Consider the following 24974-nt stretch of genomic DNA (forward strand, 5'->3'; position numbering starts at 1 on the left):
ATTATATAGTTTTCTCAGCTGAGGCATCTGGCTGTGAAACAAATTCCAGAGGAGATTAGGTGAAACTGAATTTGGCCTTCTGAAGAAAAAACTGCAGTCCTTTGCCTTACTGAAAGCCCTGCAAGAAGAATGGCATTGCTTGCATCATTCTTCAGTTCAGAGCCACCATGCAACAAAAAAACTCCCTCCATCAAAACCAATAAATCTATAACCTTTCCCCAAAAGTTACGCTTGCTTTGGAAAGGAGGCAGTACCTAGGACCCTATGAAACCCATCCAGGAATTTGTTTTCAACATCCCTAGTCTGCAGAAGGAGCTCAGATGCTCTTGTACCGTGCACAAGACTTGGAGGCATGCTGATTAAATGGCACCCAGGATGCTGTGATGCTGCTGCAGTGATCTGTGTGCTGGTTTGCAATCATGGTCCTGTCCCCGGAGACACAGAGAGCTCTTCTGTGAGACCGCGGGGACCTGCAGGTGCTCTACCAAAAAGTGCTGGGATGTGAGTTCAGCATGTTGACAAAGAGAGGGTCTCTCACCATGGCAATGATCCTTATGATCCTTATGGAACCCTTGGGCTCCATATTTTTCAGCTGTTTTTTTAATTAATATTTTTATTTTATTTTATTTTATTTTATTTTATTTTATTTTATTTTATTTTATTTTATTTTATTTTATTTTATTTTATTTTATTTTTTATTATGTGTAAATACATACATCCCTTTGCCCACACATGCATGTTCACTCTCCTGTAGAGAAGCCTTTTAGAAAACTGGAATTGCTATTAAAGTGACCCCTTGTTGGACAGCAAAGACAAAATAGTGCTCGTTGCAGAATAATTACATTGACAAATTACTGGAGTTGGATAATGTTAATGTCAATGCAGCGCCCCATGTCTTCAGTAAAACTGCACCAGTATGGGGGAAACAGAGAAAAAACAGGCCACAAAAGTAAGTTTTGGAAATGTAAATAAAACAATAGTTCAGTGAGTGGGGGTAATTAAAGGATGGTGGAGAACAGAAGGACAGCTTTAACTCTTCTTGGAGCTGCTGTGCAGCATGTGAGTTGCTCCTTTAACTTATTATTGCATGAAATACATAATTTACAACCACTTGAAATCAAAGAAACCGTAAATTTTACCCTCCCTGGCACAGAGCCTATTTTTTTCAAGAACAGTAATGATTAGCAGAGCACCTATTTTTTAAGTGTAGTTATAACAAGAGTTCAGTGGCATGGATTCCTTACGTCATTGTGAGTGCAAGAGGGGGCCAGCACAAATATTCCAGTAAGGCAGTAAAACCCTACTGGGTTATCCCAGACCCCTTGGCATTGTGAATGCAGAACTTGAAGGTAACTGTGACCTGCAGGACTCTCCACAGAGGCTTTTATTGACTTTATGCTTCACAGATAAAACCACAACGCTACTGAAACTCGGCTGGTTCAAAGGAAGGCCATCTGAATGCACTGCAGCATTCTGCACTGTTTATGCAGTGAGTCTTTATAAAGGTTCCTGGAAAACTTGAAAAACTTTAGGAGTATAAATGATTTTTCCCCCAAAAGGATATTGAAGTGCAATGCCATTCTTTAAATTAACAATGAGGTAAATGAAAGTTAGTTTGTTCAAATGACTGGCTTTATTTTTGTAGGGATGAGGTGGAACATTTTAAATAATTTGATTCAAGTAAGGGCAAGAATCTTGGTTGTAAGTCTTCGCAGCAGGCAAATTAATTTCCTTTTCCTTTCGCTCCAGTTCATACAAATGTTCAAATCCACCACCAAGCTGGCAAGTTCATTTCTAAAACAACCTACTGGCTCAGCAGCTAATTGTAAGTTAAAAATAAGGTGTGGTAGCTGAGTGCTGTTCAAAGCCATAAAAGTACTTCATTTTCCCCAGCACTAGTATTTACTTGCAGATTTAAAAAAAAAAAGACCCTGGCCTCGACAGTTTATTAAGACTTTCTGTCCTGCGCTGCAAATTGTCTTTAATGTTGAAAACTGGATTTAAAAAGTCTTAAGGATGACCCTTATTTTCTGAAAAGTAAAAGGAAAACATTTATGTTTCTATAATGAGAGCACTGGAATTAAACATTGTGATGTCAGTCTAAGCAGTATTATTCTAGCTGCTGTACAGTTGAGTGATTTTACTATAATAGTTTCTCATCATAATGTTTTTTATCTGTAGCACATAGGGGATGGAGAGACTGACAGAGCTGTAATCTTTCTTTCAGAAGCACGGTGTTAGATGAGCTAGGGCCAAATGAAAATACAACTCTGAAAGGAAGATAAAGCTGGCCTTTATAAGACTAAAGTAAGACATGTCAGCCTTTCAAATGAAAGATAGGCGCTCTGAAAATAGCACCGTGTATTAAGAAGAGATGGTACACGGGGTAAAATTTGAGTTTACAGGACAAGGCCTGGAGTTCATTTGTTCCTGGCAAAATGCTGCACACAGTTGTGTGAGCTCTGTGTGAGCCTACGGTCGTCTCTGCTGTTTCTTCTTGGTGCAGCCCGGTGCGCGCTGTGTTGAACATGTTCATGAAGGCTAGCGCCCTGCCCCAAAAAACTCACCATTTATTAGACCACATAACGAACAAACATGTTCTCCTGGTTTCACAGCTGCCTGCGTGTACCTGCAAAGCTCCTTCAAGCGTATCGGGGCAAACTAAGCCTGGAACAGCTTCAGCACGGATGGTGGCTACCACTGGAGCTGCCAGCACTTGCCAGGATGCCCTGGAACGAGCGCTTTCTTCCATTGCCCTCCCCGAGCTCCAGAGCTGTCTTTTCTGTGACCTGCAAATGTTTTATGGGCACTGTGCCTTCCAGCCCAATATCTGCCCAGCAGTGCTGGGTGGTTGCAGTGAGGGGAAATACTCCGGTGTCTCCGAGCTATAGCCAGATCCACCACCGCTACCACACGGGCCATCAGAATTTTAACAAGGCGATGAGATTGCCTCGTCCTTGACAGGACGAGGGGGAATGGGCTTAAGTTGCGCCAGGGGAGTTTTAGGTTGGATGTTAGGAAGAACTTCTTTACCGAAAGGGTTGTGAGGCATTGGAACAGGCTGCCCAGGGAAGTGGTGGAGTCACCATCCCTGGAGGTCTTTAAAAGACGTTTAGATGTAGAGCTTAGGGATATGGTTTAGTGGGGACTGTTAGTGTTAGGTCAGAGGTTGGACTCGATGATCTTGAGGTCTCTTCCAACCTAGAAATTCTGTGATTCTGTGATTCTGAGATTTTTTACACCGCAGTGGATCATTGCCAGGTTTCGTGACCCCAGCTATAGTTTTACGTCAGGCCATCACATCAGATTAAAGCGGGGTCTTTGACAATTTCGTCTTTTGCAGGTCCATCCGTGGGACCGCACGTTGTGCCACCAGGGCGAAACAACCTCGGGAGCTGCTGCTGGCGGTGGTTTAGGATGCACTGAGGGGTTACGTGGCAGTTCATGGCGGGGGGATGGATGTGGAGGGTTATGGCGTGAGGTGACGGGATCCTGCTGGGGGTTAGTTAGCAGGGACAGGGGGTCTCGAGGCGTGCCGTGAGGTGACACCATGCATTGTGCCCCCCAAACCCTTTGGGGTGCCCGCTCCCCTCACCCCTCAGCCCCATGAGGAGCGGGGCGCGGCGCCCACGGGGCTCGGGCTCCATTTTGAGCCTCCCCACGCCCACAGCGGGCACAACGCGCGGCTCCCCCGGGGCTCTTTATTGAGGGGCCGCGGCCGGGGGCGCCGTGTGGCCGCGGCTTTGTGGTGCTTGTGCGGACACAGGGGGCGGGGGGCGGCCGCCATTGCCCGCGGCGGCCCCCTCAGGGCGCGGAGCCCCTCGCGCCTCGGGCCCTGCGGGAGCGGCCGGCGGCCGCGGCCCCTTTAAGGCGCGGGGGCGCGCGTCACGTGGTGCTCGCCGGCTGCTGGGCGGCGGTGTAGTCCCTTGACCGGGGTGGCAACGGCGGCCGGCGGGGCTAACGGCGGCGGGCGGGACTACAACTCCCAGCGCGCCCCGCGGCGGCGGGGGCCGTCTGCGGCCGCGTCCAGCCCGCTCGCGCGGTGCACGCCGGGACTTGTAGTCCTTCACCGGTAGGGATAGATGGAGACAGCGGGCGCGCGAACTCGTCCTCCCAGCGTGCCCCGCGGGGCGGGTTCCCGTCAGCGCCAGGGGGAGCCCCGCGACGTACAGGGGGATCACTTTCCCCTTGTGTCCGCCATATTGGACGGGAACTCCGCTCCGCGGCGCCGGGGCCGAGGCAGCCCCGTGGCCGTGACAGGCGCCGCGCCCCGCTCCTCGCCGCCCTCCCCCCTCCTCCTCCTCCTCCTTCCTCCTCCTCCTCTTCCTCCTCCTCGCCGCCAGGCGCCATGAGCCCGGCCGACGCCAAGCGCGGAGCCAAGCGGCGGAAGAACAAGCGGGGCGGCGGCCTCGGCAGCACCGGCGGGCCGGGGCCGGGCGGCGGCGGGGGAGCGGGCGGCTTGGCCAAGGCCGGGGCCGCGGCCTCAGCGCCGGCAGCGGGAGGAGGAGGAGCGGCGGCGGCGGCTGTGGCGGTGGCAGCAGCACCGGGAGCGGCCCCCGGGAGGGCCCCCGGGCAGGCGGCGGCCGCCTCAGCGAGCCCCGGGGGCGGCCTCCTGCAGGCACCGCCCGCCGCTAACGGAGCCCCCGGGGGCGAGGTGAGGAGGGGGAGGACGGGGGGGGAATGGGGGGGTGTGGGGAGCCGCCCCCCGCCCCAGTTCGGGGGATTTGGGAGGTGGGCGGTGGTCCCGAGGGGTTTGGGGTTGGGGGCGGTGCCCGCTGCCCCCCCCCCCATTTTCCTTTTTCTTCCCTTTTTTCTTCATTTTTTTCCTTCCTTCTCCCCCCTCCCCAGCCGCGGGGGGCTTCGCCTCAGGCCCCTCCTTCGTGGGGGAGAGGCGGCAGCGGGGGGCACGGCCCCTCCTGCGGCGGGCAGCACAGCCCAGCCCCCCCCATAGCCCCCTCACAGCCCCCAGTGGGGGAAAAAACCCCCAGGAGCAGCGCCTGGGCGGGTCGCTGGGCCTTTCTGCCAAGGCACTGCCGGAGGATGAAGCCTTCAGCAAGGTGTCCTGCTAGCCCGAGCGACAAAGGAGTGGATAAGTTGGTGCTCTGTTCTCCCGTGAAGGTTACCTCGTTATTTTATGATTTTATTTTTTTTTTTTACCCGCACAAAGGTTGAGATTATGTGTCATATTTGCACAAGGATTTCCTGCTGACAGCATCTTCAGGCTTCCCTGCGTGTCGCACAGCCTGCCCAGCTTCCTCTTGTTCTCACAAACTTGTGGTGCACATGAGGGGGGCAGAAGAAATGGCTCCTGTGTCACGGGGCGGTTAAAGCACCATGATAATGAATGTTTTTTTTTTTGCTGTCAGTGTTATTTTGTGTTTTGCTGGTCGATAAACGATTTGCTATTTGTAGATTAAGTCATTTTTTCTTTATGGTAGCACAAAAAGCCAAGAATTATTTAGTTACCTGAAGCCCACGGTGGCTTAGAGTAACCATTTGTCTCTGTCTGTTCTAACCCGACGCTTATTTCAGGTGTGATTTCTGTTTGGGACAGTGCCGCTTGTATGCCTTAGATATCCAGCAGAATGATGGACGTAATGGTGAAGAGATGTGCAAGCTGTTTGTAACTTCACAAATCATCCCTTCTGGTTAAACCTCTTGTAGGAAGGTGCATCCTGTGTTGTTTTACGTCTTAGATTGCAAGTTCTTGCAGGCCCGAGTTCCTAGGAATAAAGAAGGGGAGTACAATGAGCAGCGGAGCGATGGGCAGGATGCTTCACCGCTGTGATTCAGAAAGGCTCTGCTGTCCCTGCTGGTTGGATCTCTTGTGCCTTGTGCTTAGGTGCAGTCCAGGACTTTGGTTGGAGAAACTGTACTGGATCGGGTCTTTTTCTGAAATTCATTCTCTAAGGGCAGCATCACTTCTAAATGTTCTGCTTCTTGTTTCTTCCTCCTTTTAGACTGGGTACTTCTTACTCACATTTCTTAGTCTTCAGCAGTCTTTGCTTGGAGAGTGAGTCTCCCAAGTTAAATGCAGTATTGCAGCACCAGATTTCTAGGAAAATACATTGATATATTATTACTTGTACCAATACATTATTTGTACTCTTTCAAATATGCACAACATGTTATTTTGAATGCATTGTGAGTTTGTCTTAGTTGAATTTTCTTTGCCTGTACTCTTAGATGTGTATATAATTCATCAAATGTTTGTGTTTTACTTGTCAGTATGGCACAAGTGACCCAGAAGACTGATGGACAGACAGGGACTTAACAAATCTATCAGATCAATTAGTTAAGCTTAGAATAAACCAGTGACAGATTTCTTATTTAATGAAACAGTAAACACTAGAAATGGATTATAATGGGGGTAGATAAATCCCAGTGCTCAGTTTCCAAAAGGCAAATGCTTAACCTCAGAGATGCCCCTTTCAAGCTGGTGCTGCTTCCTCCGTGCTGGATTCCGTGGCCTCTTGCTTGACATTTTCAATACCTTTCGGTGGTTGTGGCAAGAAGTTGCCAGCAGTGAACAAGATGAAGGTTTTGTCTCTGAAAAAGTTGAATGATAAAGCATCATGAAATGGCTGTGAGGTACTTGAAAACGTGCTGCCCTTAATGGCCAGTAATTTGCTAGTTAAGGGTACGTGGTCAAAACAAGGCCGCGTTCTGTGACTGAAAGCCTACCATATGTTGCTTCTGGATGGAGTTGAGAAAGAAAACTGTGTGTTTTACATGACTGATCACTTCTAAATTAGGTGCAATGTTTGTTTTGGCTGCGTGGAGAGTAAGCAACGCGCCAATAGCTGTAAGTAGTACCCAGACTTGCTTTACTTTCACCTTGCTCAGAATATTCTCAAGTTCCTGTTAGTGGGTAAGAGAAATCAGCAGCCAGTTCTCTGCTGGACAAACGTCTTAGGAAGTATACATATATATAAAATTATGAATAAAAAAGCACAATTTCTAATTTCCAGTGGTGTTTGCTAGTTGTTAGCATGCTTTGTTCCCATCTTTCATCACTTCCCTGACATTAGGGCATCCATGCTGGATGTTCTGGGCACATTCTTCTGTTGAAGTTTCATTAAATGCTTCTTCCAAAACTTGTCTGAAGTACAGAATGAAATGAGAGGTTGGAGAAATGATGCTCTGTGTGTTTTGCCTTCCTGTCTGTCAATAACTTTCAGGATAAGGTTTGCATTCAGTACGTTTTATGGAAGGGCTCGAACAGAGTTATAAAATGGCTTTATTTATGGCTGGAACTAAAAGTGCATGTGCCACTATTAAAATTCGAGCTGAGACTGTTAGAGCTAACAAATATATTTTAATTGAGGCTTTTATGTGTCTTATCTGGAATATTATTTTTAAGACTGTAGGCTACATTTTGCGTTACGGTTACGTGCTATGTCTTGTTCTGGGCTGCAAGTGGGCAACTCCTAATGGAATCTTCCTGGAAGCTATGTTGCCCCATGCACATGCTTTAAAGCATCAGAATTCATCCTGTACAGCGCTCTCAGATGTTTGGAGTGATAGGCAAGTTCAGGATGCTACGGCAGTGTTTTCAGTGCAAGGCAGTATCTCCGTTTTGGAAACCTGTAGCTATGTCTAATTAACTTGGAATTGAAACTGAAGTCGTTCGTTTCTGTGCAGTGCTCCTGCAAAACTTCCCTAGGAGAGAAAAATGAAATATTTGGGGAGTTCGTGTGTCTTTAAATAGACCACTGCCTGTTTTTATTCTTAATTCTGTAATGCATCGCATCGGGCCTTCTGAGCTTGCCCCTTTAGCTCTTTGACTGGCGGTTGGGTCATAACCAACTGTATCTCACAGCATCGGTCTTCATCAGCAGCTGCACACCCAAGGTTACTCCGTAGAGACCTGCCTGGTCCTCAGCGTGCTCAGGGACTTGGGAGCGAAGGGCTGGAGGTCCCTGGCTGACCGGTCGCTGGAGGCCATTGAGGTGAATAATTCAGTAGCCATTTTACAATGCTCTCGCTTCTGTTTCTCCAAGTATCATTTCCATCAGTAAACTGCAGCAATGCATTAAACCCTCTTGCGCTGGAGAGCTGTCGATTTTTAGAATTTCCATGAGATATTTCACTGGACTCTTCCTTTATTTATAAGATGGTTCCTAAATAGATATTCTATTCACGGCAGACCATACGTTGCCACCCCGTAGACCATTTTTTCCCAACAGCTTTGTAGCTCAGTGCTCCAGTTGATTGCACTTCACTGATATCCGTGCTTGATTTGTTGGAGGTTTTTCTTCTTCTCTCTTCATCCCTCCATGAGTCAAACATTCAAAAGAAATAGTGTATAAAAGATGAGCTTTGTCTGCAACTCAGGAGTTCAACAAATACCCAGCTTTTGTACATAGGTAACAAAAAAGGCAGGTGTATTTTGATCAATTTTTATCAGTGCTCAGGTAAACTTGATAATTCTAGTAAAATAATCTTGTAACCTCAAGTTGAGGAAATGGGTACTTCAAAAAAAATCATGATATTTCATGAGAAAGAAGTCTTTTGATAGTCCAAGAGCACACTTCTTCCTCTGACTAAATACAATTCACTCCTTTTTTTTTTTCCCCTGTAAATGGAGGTGCCTCGAAGAGCTTATGCTCTGCTTGTTTTTTAATAAAAGGAGATGTAACAGAACGGGCTGAAGCCATTAGGGCTGGTTTTAGGTGGAACGGTTGAGTTACCTTGCTAATTTAGAAAGGGAATCGTATTGCGACTTAGGTTGAAGCGTTCTAGTTAGCTTCATTTAAAACAAGCTTAGTGGTTGCATAATGCTCACATTAATAGCTCTTCCTTAGTATCTTCGTGTGATCACTGAAGGTATTTTTCAGCTAAGAGGTCGGGGACCACAGGCACACCTCGTGCCCCTCCGTTCGGACCCGGTAATGCCGCCCCTGGGCAGCGTGTGCCTGCCTACTCCTGACCTTGACAGATCTCCGATCCCCGATGGCTCCATTTCTCCCCCACCTCCTGCACCTGCTGCATCATGGTCAATTGATAAAAAGAATAATCGCTTGCAAATTGTTAAATGAAACATGTGCAAAGTGTGGCCAAAATTGCGTCTGGTTCAGCGGTGCCTAATCGGGACTGGCTAAGTAGCCTACTATGGCTTTGTTAGCAAGGAGCTGGGGTTCGTTCTTGCTGGATTGGTTGCAAAGTGGTTGAAAGAGATTAAAAAGATATTTTTAACTATTAAAAAAAAAAAAGACTGACTCCATTCCCTTCCAAACTTCGGTTTCCTGTCTGAAAATGAAACCTTGCTGATTTAATTCAGAGGTAGGTTAACTTGAAATTAGGTTACTTGTCAAGTGGTGGGTATTGATGGCAACAGCCAGGGTTCTGACCAGTCACTGTCCTGCAGGTTTTTGATACAAAACAGCACCTGAAGTGTCAATTTTGTGTGTGTAACACTAGATTTTCTTTGTTACAGTGGGTATCCTTTTGTAGTGGTATCCCTCCATGAGGGGAGCCCTTGGATCCCAGTCCCTACTATGGTTTTTGTAGGGATGCTCCTCAAGAAACATAGGTTTGGTGAAGAAGTATTGTTAAGAAGTTATTAAGAGAAATAATTGGAAATGAGCTTAGGATGGACGGGGCTTCATGGATGTGCGAAGCAGGGTTCCAGCACTCGTATGGGTACAGGTAATCAAAGAAGATTGAATATTTGTTAAGGCTCCTTCAGTGTTGGGGAGAGGTCACTTCACTTTTATTAAAGTGATGATAGCAGCTCCTACATCTTCCTTTCTTGTGCTAAGTTTTTGTTTGAATAGTGACCGAGGCAGCTTTGGACTGCTCTGTTTTGAGGAAGAGTACGTCATATGTGAAGTTTTCCTGGGATAATGGAAAGAAGGAAATACTGAAGTTAAATAGATAGACGATGCTGCAGTTTAACTCTCTCTCTGTTAATAACTCAATCCACAAGTTCAAGTTTCTTCTGCTGCAGATGAGGAGTTCAAATGGGAAATGACATCTGTAATGCTGCTCTTAATGTTATTAGGGGAACTGCCACAGTTGAGGCTTGTCAGAGGATGCAATAAAATAAATTTGCCATTATTTCTTTGGCATGAGTGTTACTTGATGATTTTCTATTATTAAAATTCAAGGCAGCCTCTGACACTGCTGACCTTCACCTCGTAGCCGTGTGAGCAAATACGCCAGGAACTGGATGAAAGCTCAGAGCAGTGCCGTAATTCTCCTGAAGTATATCCTTGGAGCAAATAACTCGGCTGTAGCACGTGCAGCTGCTCTGGTGGTGCAGAGGTCGGTCTGAGCACCGCGCTGCACAGCGGCTTTCGGGGGAACAAATTCCTGGGGTTGCCTCGCGAGGCTGCTGGATGAAGCTGTTCCTGCTGGACTGGTGATGGAGCTGGAGAGAGGCGTTCAGGGAGCACGTGTGCTTATGTAATTAACTGAGCTTCTGCTGGACAGGCTGCATGACTTAGGGAAAATGTGCTTCTTTCCGTCACAGAACTCCTAGTAATGACGGGGTGCTTGGGAAGGAGGCATTCCTGCTCTGAATCACGCTGCAGCAGACAGGTCTCTCTCCACCCTGTATTATTGGCAGCCTGAGGGGACTTGGATACAAGCTGGGCACCCAAATGTGGGGATAGTAAGGAAGTCTCTGTGGAGGCCTTATTTATCCTTGGCCTGCTTACTCAGTTATGGCTTCTTCACTTTAAAAAATAAAACTTAAAGCTCAGAAAGGTTGAAATGAGTGAGCCTCATCACAACCTTGGTCGCGTCTTAAAATTGAAAAAATAGTTTGGCTTGTTTATTGGAAGGAAAGAGTGACTCTGCTATGCGCTTCTGGGAAGAAAAGCTCAGGCTACTTCCAAGAAATCCTGCGGTGTGTAGTCTCGTAGCCTCTCTTCAGACCCAGACAAAGAAAATCAAATGGGCTGTGGATGCTTCTATAGATCTGTAGTTGTATGGTGGAACAGCACAAAGCAGCACCTCTTGCACAAGAGATCTTTACAGCAGTGACCCTTTAACACCTTGGACTGGGTTATAGGAGCTTCCTCAAGTGTGTGTCTGCAGGAACTTCAGAAACACGAGGCCGCAGCCATCCAGCTAAATAACCAAGTCCTCCCAAGGTTACAGAAATCATCGCTTCAGAACCCAGAGCCTTGGACTTCATTGATGTAGAAAACACATCAGTAATGGCACCTGGGCTTTAGGACTGCTCTTCTCCTGCTGGGCCTGGAGTGTGGCTGTGGGAGGTGACGTCCTGCTGCAGGAGGGGCCGGGAGCTGTAACGAGGAGTGAGGACGGAGCGTGCACGGCTGGCAGTTGCTCTGAGAAAAAGCTGCTGGATTTCTTTAACTGCTTTGGCAGCAGCTCAGTGGTCTGCGTGGAGCTGCGAACAGATGGAGGATGTGATCAGCTGTTGGGGCAGTGTGTGCTGCTCGAAATAGCTCCTCCTTGTCTTCTCCAGGGAAAGGTGGCAGCACGGGTAGAAGTGTCCAGCAGCCCGGGCTACTTTGCTGTTGTGGAGCTAGATCTTCAATACCTGTCTGCGTTCTTGTAGACGCTGTTATGCCGGCGCTGTCAGGGTGTTAGTGAAATCACAGCTCGCATCGCAGTGTCAGCTTTGTTCACTTCCATCCCCAGGTCGTTGCTCACTTTGGAAATAACAGCTTCTCTGCTTAGAAGTTAAAGCAAAACCAAGCAGTGCAGAGGCAGCGGCTGGTTTATTTCCCATCTGTGCATGTGCTGAGAAGGTGGGTTCCCTACACATTGTGTGCGGCTCCGTGCATCACTCCGGTATTAAACACCGTTGATTGATAGCAGTTTACTACATGGTGAGAGGCTGGTGTGTTACCTGGAGTAAATAAATCCAGTAGCTGCCCTGTGAATCTGGAAAGGGCCCCGTGGACCTGTAACTATCTGTAGCTTCTTTAATTAGGGCTGTAAACACTGGCAGCTGAAGTCTAGAGCAGTGAAATAATTGCTGGGTGCTGGTGGTGAGGTGTCCCTTTTCCCTCCCCCTTAAGGTCTGCTCTCTCTCCATCTTTAGGAGATTGCAAGCGTGGCAGGAGTGACCATGGAGGTTATTCCCCGAGAGTGAAGGGTACCAGGGGCACGTTCCCCTACAGAAGCTGGAGAAGGCTCACAGTCCCATACAGTTCAGCATTCAGAAAGCTTCTGGGGAGAGGCATAAACCAGGTGCAGCAGGTTGCGTGAGGACCATCCATCTCATCAGCCAGCTTTCGTCTCAAATCGGCCACCTAGGCTAATAAATGATCTGATTCATGGTAATAATCTGCCTCGGAGGTGGACTTTGCACTCTTTGGTGCTAACGTGGCTGGCTGGTGCGCAACCCAGAGCTGGTGTTCAGCCTTGCCCATCAAATGGGCTCTGTGTGCCACTGGGAGCTGGGATCCCAGGTACCTGTCAGCAAGACCAAGGTGTGAACATGACCCAGAAACAGCATCTTCATCCAGTTTGGGTGTAGCCCCTTTCTCAGGGTCTGCTCTTGTCTTTTAGTCTTCTTGTCTCTTCCCCATCTGTCGGCAGCAGCAGGTGCCAGTCACAGGTTGGCAAGCTGAGAGCAGGGTCAGTCTGGTTCGTGGTTAGTGAGTGGGGATGGGGCCTTTGGAAGGACAGAGTAAGACATGGCATTTTGATTCCACTTGGATGATGTGGCAGAAGAGTTGATTCGGATGAGGAGAAAACTGTAAAAGCATGAAATTGGTTGATGTTAGGTGAAAAGAAGCTTGGCCTTGTGAGATAGGTGAGTGAGTTGGTGAAGACTCAAACCTCCGCTGAGCATGACGTTATGTAACCTGCTTTAATTGAACTTGACTAGTAAGCTTTCTAGATGCATCACCTAATGACAGCCTCCAAACCTCTGAAGGACAGGGCTGGAGCTTGGTCATGTTGGTGATGTAAGGAAAAGAAGAGAAGGCAGCCCACAAAATCCCACTTGTTTGCATTAACAGACTTCTTCCCGGAGTCCTGAAAACCTATGTATTATTTCATTAGGACATTTCTCACTGTATGTAGCGCTGCAATTTGCTGGAACTTGCATTGGATGTAATGTTCTGGAAAGTGCAGTGAGGCTCTGCATTGACTCCTGGTCTGCTTTAAGCTCTGTGCTGCCTCAGTGCCCATTCCTCCAGAGCCAAAGAGGCAGTTTTAGGCTGGGATGCCACACTGGGATGTGATCTGCCTCCTGCTTCTCCTCTTCGATGCCTCTCTCACAGGCAGAGCAGTGCAAGCAGCTGTGTTGGTGCAGCTGGAGGCAGGGCACGAACTGGGGGCATTGCAAACTTCTTGGTTTCTGCTATATTTTGGGACTGAAGTAATTTTGCTTTTAAACTAAGGGGGTTTTGAAAGCCAAAACTGCTGGTTTTTTGTTTTCTAGGTGCAGGAATAGTGGCTTTTGCTCCTAGAGCAGGACCCTTCCAAAGCAAGGAAGGTGGTGCTACCACTGAGCTGTACACAAGCACAGCTCAGGTTTGGTTTTTTTTTGAGTATGACCTGGTCTTTTTCTCCTTCTCCTTGCTCTGGATGCAGCAAGCTAACAGCAATCATGCGGTGTGAAGGCACTGGGAGTTAACAGTCCTCACAGCAAACTTGGGCCAGTTTGTGACCCTCAAGGAGTTAAGGAGCCTCTTCCAAATTGTGTAAGTGTGGTAAACCCAGTAGTGGGCTGTTCCAAACTTGTTCATCCCCAAGATAGATGTGAGGCTCTGAGTTTGGGTAATACTGTTGGTGACACAAGCCCAGCGGCTCCTATGGACAGATGTGAGTGTACTCATGTTCATACACGTGTGTGCATGGATCCAAGTGGTTTTAAGCATGGCATTCTTCAATGGGGATCAGTGGTGGTGGTGTGTGAGTTGGTATGAAGTACCTTGTGGGCATGTGAATATTTCTGGAACGTGTGCTCACCGTGGTAGTGCTGCTCCTAGCCAGACGAGTGCCCAAGCAATGGTTTTAACGCTGGGTTGCACAGTGAAGCCAGTCACTGGGAGCACACCAGTTTGTCTTAAACAGCAGATCAGAGCCACAGCCCAATTTTGCCAGCCTTTAGTGTTTAATTGGTGTGGAGTTAATGACCAAAAGATTTCTTAATTGCTGTAATGCTTCCAGGCTGCTTATCTTCAGTAAGCTGCTAGCACAACAGATGGCAAGTCAGTGGCTTAGCTGAGGTGGGCTACGAGTTCTTCATCACTCTGTTTGAACGGCCATAACTTCCCGATGTGGCTGCAGATGATGGGTAGTCAAAAACAAAATCTCCACTGGAATAGGCATCGGGTGAATTCAGGTTCTGTTCCATCTCTCAGCAAGGCACAGAGCACTTCTTTACCCTCAGAAGACTTTGCAGTTACACCTGTGTGATCATCTTTATTTCATCTTTATTTCATCTCAGCTCTTTTTTCCCTGCTACTCCCAAGACTCATCTCCACGAGCTGTCACTCTCCGCTCCTGTTCAGGGTGTCCGTGGGGAATTGTCCTGGTGGCTGCTGTGATGGGAGACAGATCGGCACAGCAGGGCTGGAGCTGGGCTTTGTGGCAGCGCAGTGCCTGGCTACGAGGCTGCAACACGGCAGTAAGAACAGACAAAATTAAACGCCCATGGTTTTCAGATGGGCATTGCTTTAAATAACAACAACTGATGTTTCAATGGAAAAAAAATGCACAGGATTTTTCTTCTGTCCTGAATCCAGGCTACCGTACGTGCACACTGTTCTCCCCTAGCTTTAATTTTGAAGCATTATGTAGGAGAGGGAGGAACTTTGTACTGAGGAACACTGCAAAGTGACGAAGTTAAATATTAATTAGTATTTAATGTTTTCAGAAGTGCTGTCACTGGCCACCCAGCTTACTTGTTTTCAGAACTGTGGGGAAATCATGACACCTGATCATCAGTATTTTGGGATATTATGCTTAGTGTGGTTTTAAAACTTGGCTGACACACGTCTTCATTACGAAAATGAAGAGGAAAAGTGTTATTTTTTTTGGTGCTCTAAGTTATTCTGAACATTTGTTTCCATTTTTTTCATCAGGTGAAAAACATGGTGGTTGTATAGGGTTTGCTTTGGTCCCTAGGAGTTGATCAAAACATCACGAGCGATGGTCTACGGAAATGTATTCCTTAAGTGGAGTTTTCAAATAGGAATTTGAACGAGTGCTTGCCTTTTGTGGCTTCTGCCTTAGGGACAGAGTATATATATTTATCTCTATTTCCTATTTCAAGTATACATCAAAGTCTGAGGCCAGCTGTGAAGCTCAGAAGTCAGCGGGGTGCTGCTGTTACCTGGTAGTGAGCTCATCCTCTGGCAGTAAGGTGCTGCTGAAAGCTGGGCAGAAATCGAGTCAGGTTAGTGTCTGGTGGTCCGTGTCTGTGTTCTCTTGAAGCCTAGAGGATATGGAAGTCCTCTCTTTTCCTGAAAATAGTATAGAAGAAATCCATTAAAGGAGGTTGTTTCCAACCCTGTTAACGCGTGTGAGCTTTTGCGTTGACAAAATGACTGATGTATAGGGTGCAGTGTAATAGTACCAGAGTACTTGAGTTATTGCCCTAATAGTAAAAGTTGCCTTCCAAATAATTGTGTTTTTATTCTTTGTTATCTCAAGCTAAGAATGAGCTCTTCGGATGAGATAATTTTCAATGGTTTCTTTGTGGCCCGTGTGTTTCCTCTTTTTTAATAACAGGAATTTTTTCTTCAGGGTTTTATTTTGTCTTGTCCCATCTCAGACACTTCTGCCACAAGTGTGCTCTTTCATATAGTTTGCCCAAGTAATATAATGTGTAAAAATTAAGGGTTTTTTTTAGTGTTTATATTAGCTGATGATCAGAAAAAAAAAATAATGCAAAGGAATTTGCGTTAAGTGTCCCCTTTCCTGGGATTTAGCAGAGCGGGAATCCCTTTGGTTAAACCACGAGAGGGTCATTGGAGGAAGATGTCCTTTGGGCACTTGTTGCACCTGCCCCTGCAATATGTGGTTGTGATTCTTCCTTCTCTCTTAAAATTAATAAATAAATCAAAGCTCACTTTTCTGGAGAGCCAGCCCTCTGTGCTCTGCTGACCTGTCCTGTGTAGTTGGTCTGCCTGCAGGGAAACTCACTGGGAAACTCCAACTCCTACAGGTGCCTTAAAATGCTAGAAAATAGTGGTGGGAGCAGCAGAAAGGATGGCTCCGTGTCCCAGGGCTACTCTGTGTATTTACCCTTCTCATTAGCTTGTCTCTTCTCCACCTTCCAGGCCTGCCTGCAGGAGGGAGGGCACACAGGTGGGTGAGCAGCACGCAGCTGATGGCCCCATTTCTTCCCCTGGGGAACTTTGAGGAGACCTCACTTACTCTAGAGCTTTGTCACTTTTTAAAGTACCAGTGGACACCAGGATCGGTAAATATTTACCTTGATACAAACCCAAAAAGTGGGTGATTAATCTCAGAAATGCCATTCATTGACTCGAAGATTGATTTTTATTATTATCGTCATAATTCTGTGCCTGGAAGCAGACCGAAATCCAAGCAACCACACGTTACAGTGCTGCTTATAACCATGCTAATTGAATTATCATGCTTTACCTTTTAAACCTTGTGCTAGCCGAATAGCCAGCCTTGCTGCCAGTCTCAAATAGACTCTTACTTTGTGAAAAATGCTTTGCTACAGTCTTATCGAAATCCTTGTCTTTAATGCTGGTCTCTAACAAAGATGCTGTTGCTGAATAGCTGGGCAGTAGGTCTCTGAGGCTTTTTTTGTAAGAAGCTGACTAGAAGCTGACACTTCATTCTTGTGAAGGTATTTGTGTATTGTAACAGGATTTCCCCTCAAATTCCTCTTTCATAACCTACAATGAGGCTCTCAGGTACTGGCAGCGTGTGCTCTGGCAGCTGGGTAGTTCTTCGGTTCCTTCTGCACATTTTAAACTGTCCTAGAGCTGGATGCAATGTTCCAGAGCCTCCTGTCAGGGCTATAAAACCTTAATTTGAAGCTTCATTCCACCCCTGTTTTTATTTTGCTCATTTCTCCCTCTCCTGGCTGATGGAGACAGCCGTGGTGGTGCTGCTCTTCTGCTGACCTCAGTGCTGGAGACTCCCCAGCCGCACCGAGCAGCCTGTTTTTGTCCTTAAATACATCCTCTGCTGCTAATTTGAGTCAATTTGAGCCAATGTGAGTCTGCCTTGCTGCAATTCCAGCACTTTATTGTTTGGGGGAACTGCCTGTTCCTCCCAGCAGTTGTCTGACCCCCGAGCGTGGTGTCCCTGCTTCCTGCACCCCTCCCAGGCAGGCTCCTGTCTCTGGATGTGGTCTCCCTTCTCTCGCAGCATTTCTCCCTGCTGTTTGTGCCCAGCTCCGAGCACCGTGCTGGGCAGGAGGTGCACTTCTCCATGGCAGACTTAGCAGAGCAGCATTAGGTGGGAGGATTATGTCATGTGTCACATAAGCTAGGTGGCCCACTGGAGCATTAGCCTTCTTTCCAGCAGGCTGACCTTGTTAACTCTTCTGCATGCTGTCCTTCACTTGCTTTTCTCTTGTTTCTTTTTTTTTTTCTATTTATTTAGGGGTCGTGTTGTGTATTTGCTTTAAAGAGAAAGCCAATGTTCACCTTTCTCTAAGCTTCTGATATCTTGGGTGTCTCCTTGAGTTTTCAAAGATAGGATTAGGGATTTCAAGATGGTTTAGGGGGCTTCCTGAACAAATGAGTCGAATGTTACCAGATAAAGCCAACTTAATATTTTTTTCTGCTTCACTGTAGCTGTTTCCAATCGCCGTCTGACTCTGGAAAGGTGTTTTTACTCATTAGTTGGTGCTAATTGTGCTCGTCACCTACTTGTAGCTGATCTCTGTAGTAAGGACTAAAGCTGTTTTCCCTCTTCATTCAGCACTGGGCAGATTCTCTCTTGTTATTAGGAGCGTACTTATAGAATGATTTTTCTTAGTAGCCTCAAGCTGCGAATTGTTTCATTCTGTGTCTTTAGCCTTTTTGATTTGTCCCCTCTATTCTCTTGCCATTGTTATGCATGTTATTCATTTTCTGTATGCTTTTTCTGAGTCATTTTTCTCTTGCTATGTTTTCTGCTCTCTTGCTGTGCTTGGTTTTCTTGAATTTGTTTGTGTCCTTTGTGTCATTTGAGAATTAGCTCTTCCTTGCCTTCGACTCGCCTTCTCTGAGCTCTTATTTAACGATATTAAATCTGTCTCGGTCTGTCTCTTGCTGTTCTTCTTTCCTTTCCCTCTTCAATAACCATTGACTTTATGGCTGCATCCAGTGAAACTGTCTCACTGTTTACTGGCAGCCATTTCTTTATTGCTGGCTGAAGAAGGGTTCTCTGGTTGCTTTATTTTTTTTTTTAAGAAGTCAAGTTCTTGAACTTGTGCTGGAGTTCAGTGTCCAGTAGATGCCTAGGTTCTTAGGATCTCCTTGTAACAAGACGTCCCTTGCTTTTCTTCACTCCCCTACCTGCTCAGAGAAGGTGTCATCCAGCCATCCACCACTTCTCCTGGCAGTAAGCTTGCAGCTTTCGAGTGCTCCTGCGCTTGGTGATGTTTATATCCTTCAGCAGTCAGGCACGACACCCCTGGGCTTTTGGGGATGAGGCAGCTTTTGTTGGTGAGTTTTCTTCTTTTCTGTACTGACTGTATCCTCTCTTCATTGGTCTCCCAGCTGGGAATACACTTTTAGGCAGTAGATGATAGTCTTGCTCACGAGTAAAGAATTCTAGCTGCTTTTTTCCTGCCTCCTCCAGTTGAATGCACATGGCTAACCCTGATGGATTGGTTGCTGCTTTCACATGAACTTCAAGTGAGTAACTCCTTTCACTAACTTACAGGTGCTTATTCAGGTTCCTCTGGCTTATCTTTGGACTCTGTTTTGCTTGTAGCAGTGTCACTAATACCTGTATGGATGGGCAGCCACCAAGGGTAGTTGGTGTGACAAGTGAGCACTGAGCACACCTTCAGGGTGCTGCACAGCTGCCTGTAGGTTAGCTGTGATGGCTGAGATGGCTGCTCCTCTTAGGAGCTGTTGCAGGCAGCCACTTGAGGTTTTTTGGGGTCTGAGGCAGGCAGAGAACAAGGTGAGAAGGGTGCCTGGCTTGTCCTCTCCTCCCTCCTGCAGCTGGAGGTGAAGCACACCCTGTGGTGGGCTTCAGCAGCGTGCTTCTCATGGCTGCAGGACGTTTCAGAAGTGATTTGACATATGCATGTACAGCAAACAGCTGGAACTGGGCAGTTTGGGGAGGATGAGATGCAGGGACTGAGATAATTTGAGGTGGATGTTGGCTTAATTTGTAGCTGATCAGCTCGGTGTCCATAGGTATGCTTCTAACAGATCACAAATCTTATGTTAAAGCTTACTTGCTGTCTTCTCCAGTAATTTTGCTGATTGCTCTGAAATCCAGCTATTAAGTAGGGCTCTGCTTCTTATCAATGCTCATTTTGCAGAATTGAAGGGGCTTAGAACCGGGGAATTATTCATCTGCCTTGATTGTCAGTGTCACGTCCACGTACAGCGTGTGATTCACCTGGCAATTCCATCCCTGTACTGTGGGGAGAGAAAACCACATAACTGGATTGAGATGCTGCATTTGGTTGGTCCTTCGGGTAATGCCTTTCCCCTTGCAGGGCTTTACTTAATATCCCAGGAGATTTTGCTGTCAGGAGTGAGTCAGATGAACCCTTCACCAGTTTGCCTGATTAACCAGATAAGGGCAGTTTCTTACAACATCATTCCTGTAGGAGGGCATCTACGGTTAGATCAGCGAGGCTCCGTGTAATTCATTCCTAAATGCTTGTCTGCAGCATCCCGAACTCGCCTTGGAAGGAATGCAGCTTGTTCGTAGGCATGTTCTTGGGATTTTTGTTTTGCAGCAGTCCCATTGATGTTCTGTGTTTCTGTTCGGGATTATTGAGGTGTAAACAACAGATTAGATCTCTGACAACTCTGTACTAGGAAAAAAAAAAAGCATTTGCGTGGTTGTTACTTGCCAGGGCTGGTTGAAAGACCTTTGGGGTGTTTGAACTACCTGCTCGGAGCACTTCTGGTGTTGTACGGGGGGGGGAAGTACTTGAATCACCTTCGTTGTTAGCTGTTGGTATTTCTTCAGCACAGGCTGCTGCCTAATTGCTGGAGAAGCGTTGAACTTCTTTCTAGTACAGGAAGGGCAGGATCCTGGGAGGGGATGGATTGGCTCTGCTGTGCTGTGTCATGCTTGGCTGCAGAGAAGGAAAGGATTGCACGGGGGATACGAGCTCCTCAAGAACTTGTGGTGTGTCATCAAAAAGAAATCCCCCTGCTTGCGTGTTCCTCAGAAGAGCCTGGGTTCTGGTGGCTGCACGTCTGGGTAGCGCAGACCCAGATCTCGTTCACTCAGGTCTAAGCTTGCCTGCTCTTAAATTAGTTCGGTTATTTCGTGTATCTGCTCCCATTCCGCTTGTGAGCTGGGGAAGAGCACTTAATGGTGTGCGGAAAACTCTTTACAAGGTAATTATTGTACTTAAATGAGGGAAAGGCACGGCTTCTTCCTCCTCCTTCCATTTGGGCTTAATATTAACTTTGATTTTATTTCAGGTTCAGGATTGATCTTGGAAATTTTCAGTGCTTTTACACTCAGCTTGGAATACTAAATTCTGCTTTAATTGCATAGTTAAGTCGTGTAAGAGCTTTAAAACTATCAGCCCCAATAATAGTTTGTTTTAAGTATCAGGAAGACAAAGATAAGTCACGCTGCAACTCAGGTACAGATATCTGTGCCACTACAAAGCCTTTTGATATCAATGGGGATAAAATGTGATGGGATCTGCGCAACATTTTTTGGTCCTGTCCGTCTGTAGAGATAACAAAATCCCTTCTGGTTAAACCTCCTTTGCAATAGACTTTCACTACCCTGGTTTTCGGTTCTTTCACATGCTTCATGCTGGGGTTGGTGGTGTTTTACTTCAGGCTGAGTGTATTCCAGGACCTTGTACGTGGCTTTCCCCTTCCTCAGCTTAATTCTCATCTTCCTCCCACCCCTGGTGTGCTCAGAGGGAGGACTTTGTCACAGGTCTCTCATTGCTGGCCCTGCGTGGCTGTCCCTGTGCCTGTTCCAGTTTGTCATCGCTTGAAGCTGGCTGCCCAAATGAAGCCTCCCTGAGGGCCGTGAAGCAGCACTGAGACTTCCCAGTGTCTTCTGAAAATGCAGCGTGGTGTGTCTTGGAATTGTCTGCTTTTAGCAGTCTTAAGGTTGGGAACAAGCCATTGGTAAACCCAAATCCTTTTCCCTATTCATTTCCGAATCTTGGTAGAAAATCGATCTCTGAGATGATGTTTGGTTGCAAATGCAGCAGGAGACGCTCATTAAGCCCTGGACTCTTGTGGCTTTTTTTATGTTTCCTTAAGATGTGAAACGTCTTGATTTGGAGCTGGTGGTTGTAAAATCCCGAGGATCAGAAATGTGAAGTATAGAACACAGGGATGAATTTAAGATGAAAGAGAAGACATTCCACAATTATCAGCACAAATCACTAGATGTGTGCACAGTGATGCTTTTAAACTGCCCAATTTCCAATTCCCATTTTTCAATTTACGTGCAGTACCTCAGATGGATGCCGTACAGAATACAGAGACGATAAGGATGTTAATTGCTGCTGGCTTTATTCTGCAGAAATGGTCTTCTTGGGCCAAGTAATGGGTTGCACAAGTATGGGCACGCTGTACTTCCTTGGTTACACACAGTCCAAGAGCTGAGAGCCCCATGCTTAATGCAATAATTTGGGTTATGTTCAAAAACATTTCTTTAGGAAAAGAATTAAGATAGCATCACAAACAGGATGAGCACAGGCTTATGTCACGCTTTGCAGCCATGGTTTATCTGATTTGTATCTGATTTCTGCAAAATGTAGGGATTTGATTCTTCCTGTCCTTACCTTCACCATTCCTTCCTCCTGATGTCATCACTTTGTTAAACTAAGTAAGCCCTCATATTTTTGTGCTAAATCCTGTTTCCACTTGTTCTGCCTCCGTTCAAGTTAAACAGATTTGTATGACCAAAATTAATGATTTTTTTTTTTATTCTGGAGAGGAGTTTTTCTTGTACTTCTGATGCTGTGAGGAAACGGCTCATCCAGTGAAGCTGTGATGTGCACGAGCAGCGGTGCTGTGGTTTGCAAAGCGGAGCTTGTCAGTCAGATAAATCCACCTTTTCCCCCCAAGGGCAGTATCCTTCACTTACTGCAGTACGGTATGGATTTCAGCACATTTCTCTAGTACATGTTTATGTACTTAAACACGATGTAAATTGTGATTCTGAGACTTTGTGTGTGCGTGAATGAGACAGATGGCTTTTGGCTCAAAGGAGGAGAAGGGCAAGATCAGGCTCGCCAGCACAGGCACTCCTCGCGGCTTCAGGGATCTGGCTCTTTCTCCTGCAGCCATCCTTCTCCTCGGAAGGGCAATTAACCATTAACCACAGGAGACTTCGTCAGCAGAGGCTGGCCACGGCCGTCAGCGTTGCTTGGAAGCGTGCGTCTTCCTTCGGGAAGAACGTCTGCGGGGCCGGGCGGCGAGCTCTGCCCGCGGGCTCGGGGCAGTGCCGCTTCTGGGAAAAGCAAGGCTGGCTTCAGCTCATTTCCTTCTGAAGGTGAGGGGTACGTTCTCCCCAGGTGACACGAGTCTTTGGGCTTGTTGTCCTGGAAAACCATCAGTTGTTAATTAGCATGGTGGCTGTAAGGGTGTGTACTTCTCTGCGGGTCCAGGGAGCCGTGGAAATGCTGTGACTCCTCTTGCTGTTGCCTTGGAAGAAAATGTGGAATTTTACTGATAAAATGGCTTGGAAGAGAATAAAAAAGAGCTCTCGGTTGTTAGAGGAGAGCCTGTATTTGCTCATTATGCTACAAATAACCAATATTTGTGCAAGTGTGACCAAATTTCATCTGACCTAGCTAGTCTGACCTTTGTGGCTGCTGTGCTGATGGCATGTACGCAGCTGCACAGTATTTAACATATTAAAACAAAATCCTAACCTGGGCCTTGAATCTGTTGACAACGGTATCAAATGGAGGAGTAGGGGGATTATTTTGTATCTGGCACTGTATTCCTACCAAATACCTTCTCCTGTGGCTACCTAGCAGGCAGGATCACCATAATTGTGTTCCTGACTTCCAAGGGCCTGTTCTCTAACCCTTTCCAGTTCCTCAGAAGGCAAGAAATCATCTGTTCATCAGATACAAGTGTCTGAAGATGTAATGAAAGAAGAGCAGTGATTGAGAGTAAACAAATATAATGAAATTTGCTAATTGCTTTTGAGCCTGGATGAATTCTGGGTTAGGTGATTTGCTACTTGCATAAACCCTACTTAAAGATTGCTAGATGGTATCTATCAGTTTGAAAAGGCATCCAAACAGGAAGATCTTTTGGCCTTTGTTATACAAATTTCATGTGACAGGCAGTACTTAAACATGTTTCTTAAGTACAGCTTTTACAGGATTGGTTTTAGCAGTGGAATTCAACTTGGTGCCTGCAGAGGTAGGTAGCACTGCTGGTAGCATCTGGGTATTTCATTCCTAAAAACAACTGTGTATTCATATATATGCATATTTCTTTTTTCCCTTTGGATAGTTTTTGATAGAGATTAGTTGTCACATCAGATTTTTTTCTAAAAAAAAAAAAAAGAAATCTCACCTGTAAGTTTCATGGAATTAGTAGTTCAAGTCTGCATCATTCAAATTAATGTCCAAAGAAGGCATTTGTCCTTGTTCAATAAATGAAAACAGATGAAAAACTCCTCTTTAGTATAACCTTTCTTTTAAATTGGAAGTTAAACAATTGTAGATCGTTGTCCAATTATCTTTTTAATTTTTCTTTATGAATGCTTCCCATTTCTTGTTGAGATCCCAGCTGTTTTTCCTGCGTGCAAACATTTTCGTGCTGTTGGCACTATGACCTGTGAACTCCGTATTTCCTAACAGGTGCTCGTTTCCTGGAGGATGTATTTCAGGTTGATTCAGCCAAAAGAAAAAAAACGTGTGCTGTTGAATAATGTACAGGAGGAAGAGCTCAGAATATATGGGCGCTGCTCTCTTAAAAATCATTACAGGATAACAATGTCAGCATTCTTTTGAAAGTGCTACTTCAAAGTTGTCTTTTGTAGGTAGGATTAAAAAACAAAAACTTCTCTGGGATACTTTCAGGCACCTTTATTTGCGGTGTAGCTCAGCTCACTCAAGACGGCTGTTTCTGAGCACAGCTTTTTGTCAATCAAGGTTTGATGGATTGGTGGTTTGTGAATTGAAGTGGCTGTTTGGAGTCGAGTCAGTTTTGATTACTGTGTTAGAGCAGAATTGTTATATCCTCTCTGAGGACCCAAAGGCAAGAAGATGCAGCTGGCTAATAAACAATTCTGTGTAAATTCACAGGAAGTGTTGCTTTTACCTGTTTTCAGAGGACTCGCATCCTTTAAAGATTTAACATTGCAAGAAGATTGTTGGTTTTTTTTCTCTTCTTCTTTGTTCAGTGCTGTCTGATTTCCTTCCTGCTCTATTTCTGAGGTTTTTGTATGTCATCAGGTTAAAAACAAAACAAAACCTTGACTATGTATACTTTCCAGGGTGACTTTTTTCAACCTATTTATGTATTTGGTCTGGCAGATGCTAACAGTGCGTGGCCAGCACTTTTGCAGACAATGGAAGAACACGTGCCTTCAGACTTCTCCAGCTATGAATCCTCATGCCTGGTGCTGAACAGCAGGACTGTGTACAGGTCACTCGGCCCTGTGATGGGCATGTAAATGGTTAAATCATGTTTTCAGAACAAACACACACAAAAAAAAAAACCCTTTTGGCACACAGTTTTGTTGGCCGAGTAACTCGGGCTTGAGTTTTCGCAGGAGGTAGCAGAGGCTTGTCATTTGGGCTTTGGTTTTGGATATCTCCCAAAAAGGGTGAGCCAGGGACAGCCTCCCAACCCAGCTTCACTCCGAACTTGTAACTTTGGTAAAACTGGGAAGTATTGGTCTACTAGGGCAAGTCC

The 24974-nt window shown here is 46.2% G+C and overlaps 1 protein-coding gene across 2 annotated transcripts in view; it reads left to right on the forward strand.

Moving 5' to 3' along the window:
• Positions 1 to 4195: 4195 nt before the first annotated feature.
• FAM193A (family with sequence similarity 193 member A) overlaps positions 4196 to 24974 on the forward strand; it is a 75801-nt gene continuing 55022 nt past the window's right edge. For both annotated transcript variants that reach the window (XM_084516831.1, XM_084516832.1), the window contains exon 1: positions 4196 to 4654. In XM_084516831.1, the coding sequence (XP_084372957.1) occupies positions 4349 to 4654 (306 nt within the window). In that variant the 5' untranslated portion in view covers positions 4196 to 4348. The remainder of the gene's footprint in view (positions 4655 to 24974) is intronic.

Source organism: Aythya ferina, assembly GCF_964211825.1.
Source record: "Aythya ferina genome assembly, chromosome: 4".
NCBI classification, from domain to species: domain Eukaryota; kingdom Metazoa; phylum Chordata; class Aves; order Anseriformes; family Anatidae; genus Aythya; species Aythya ferina.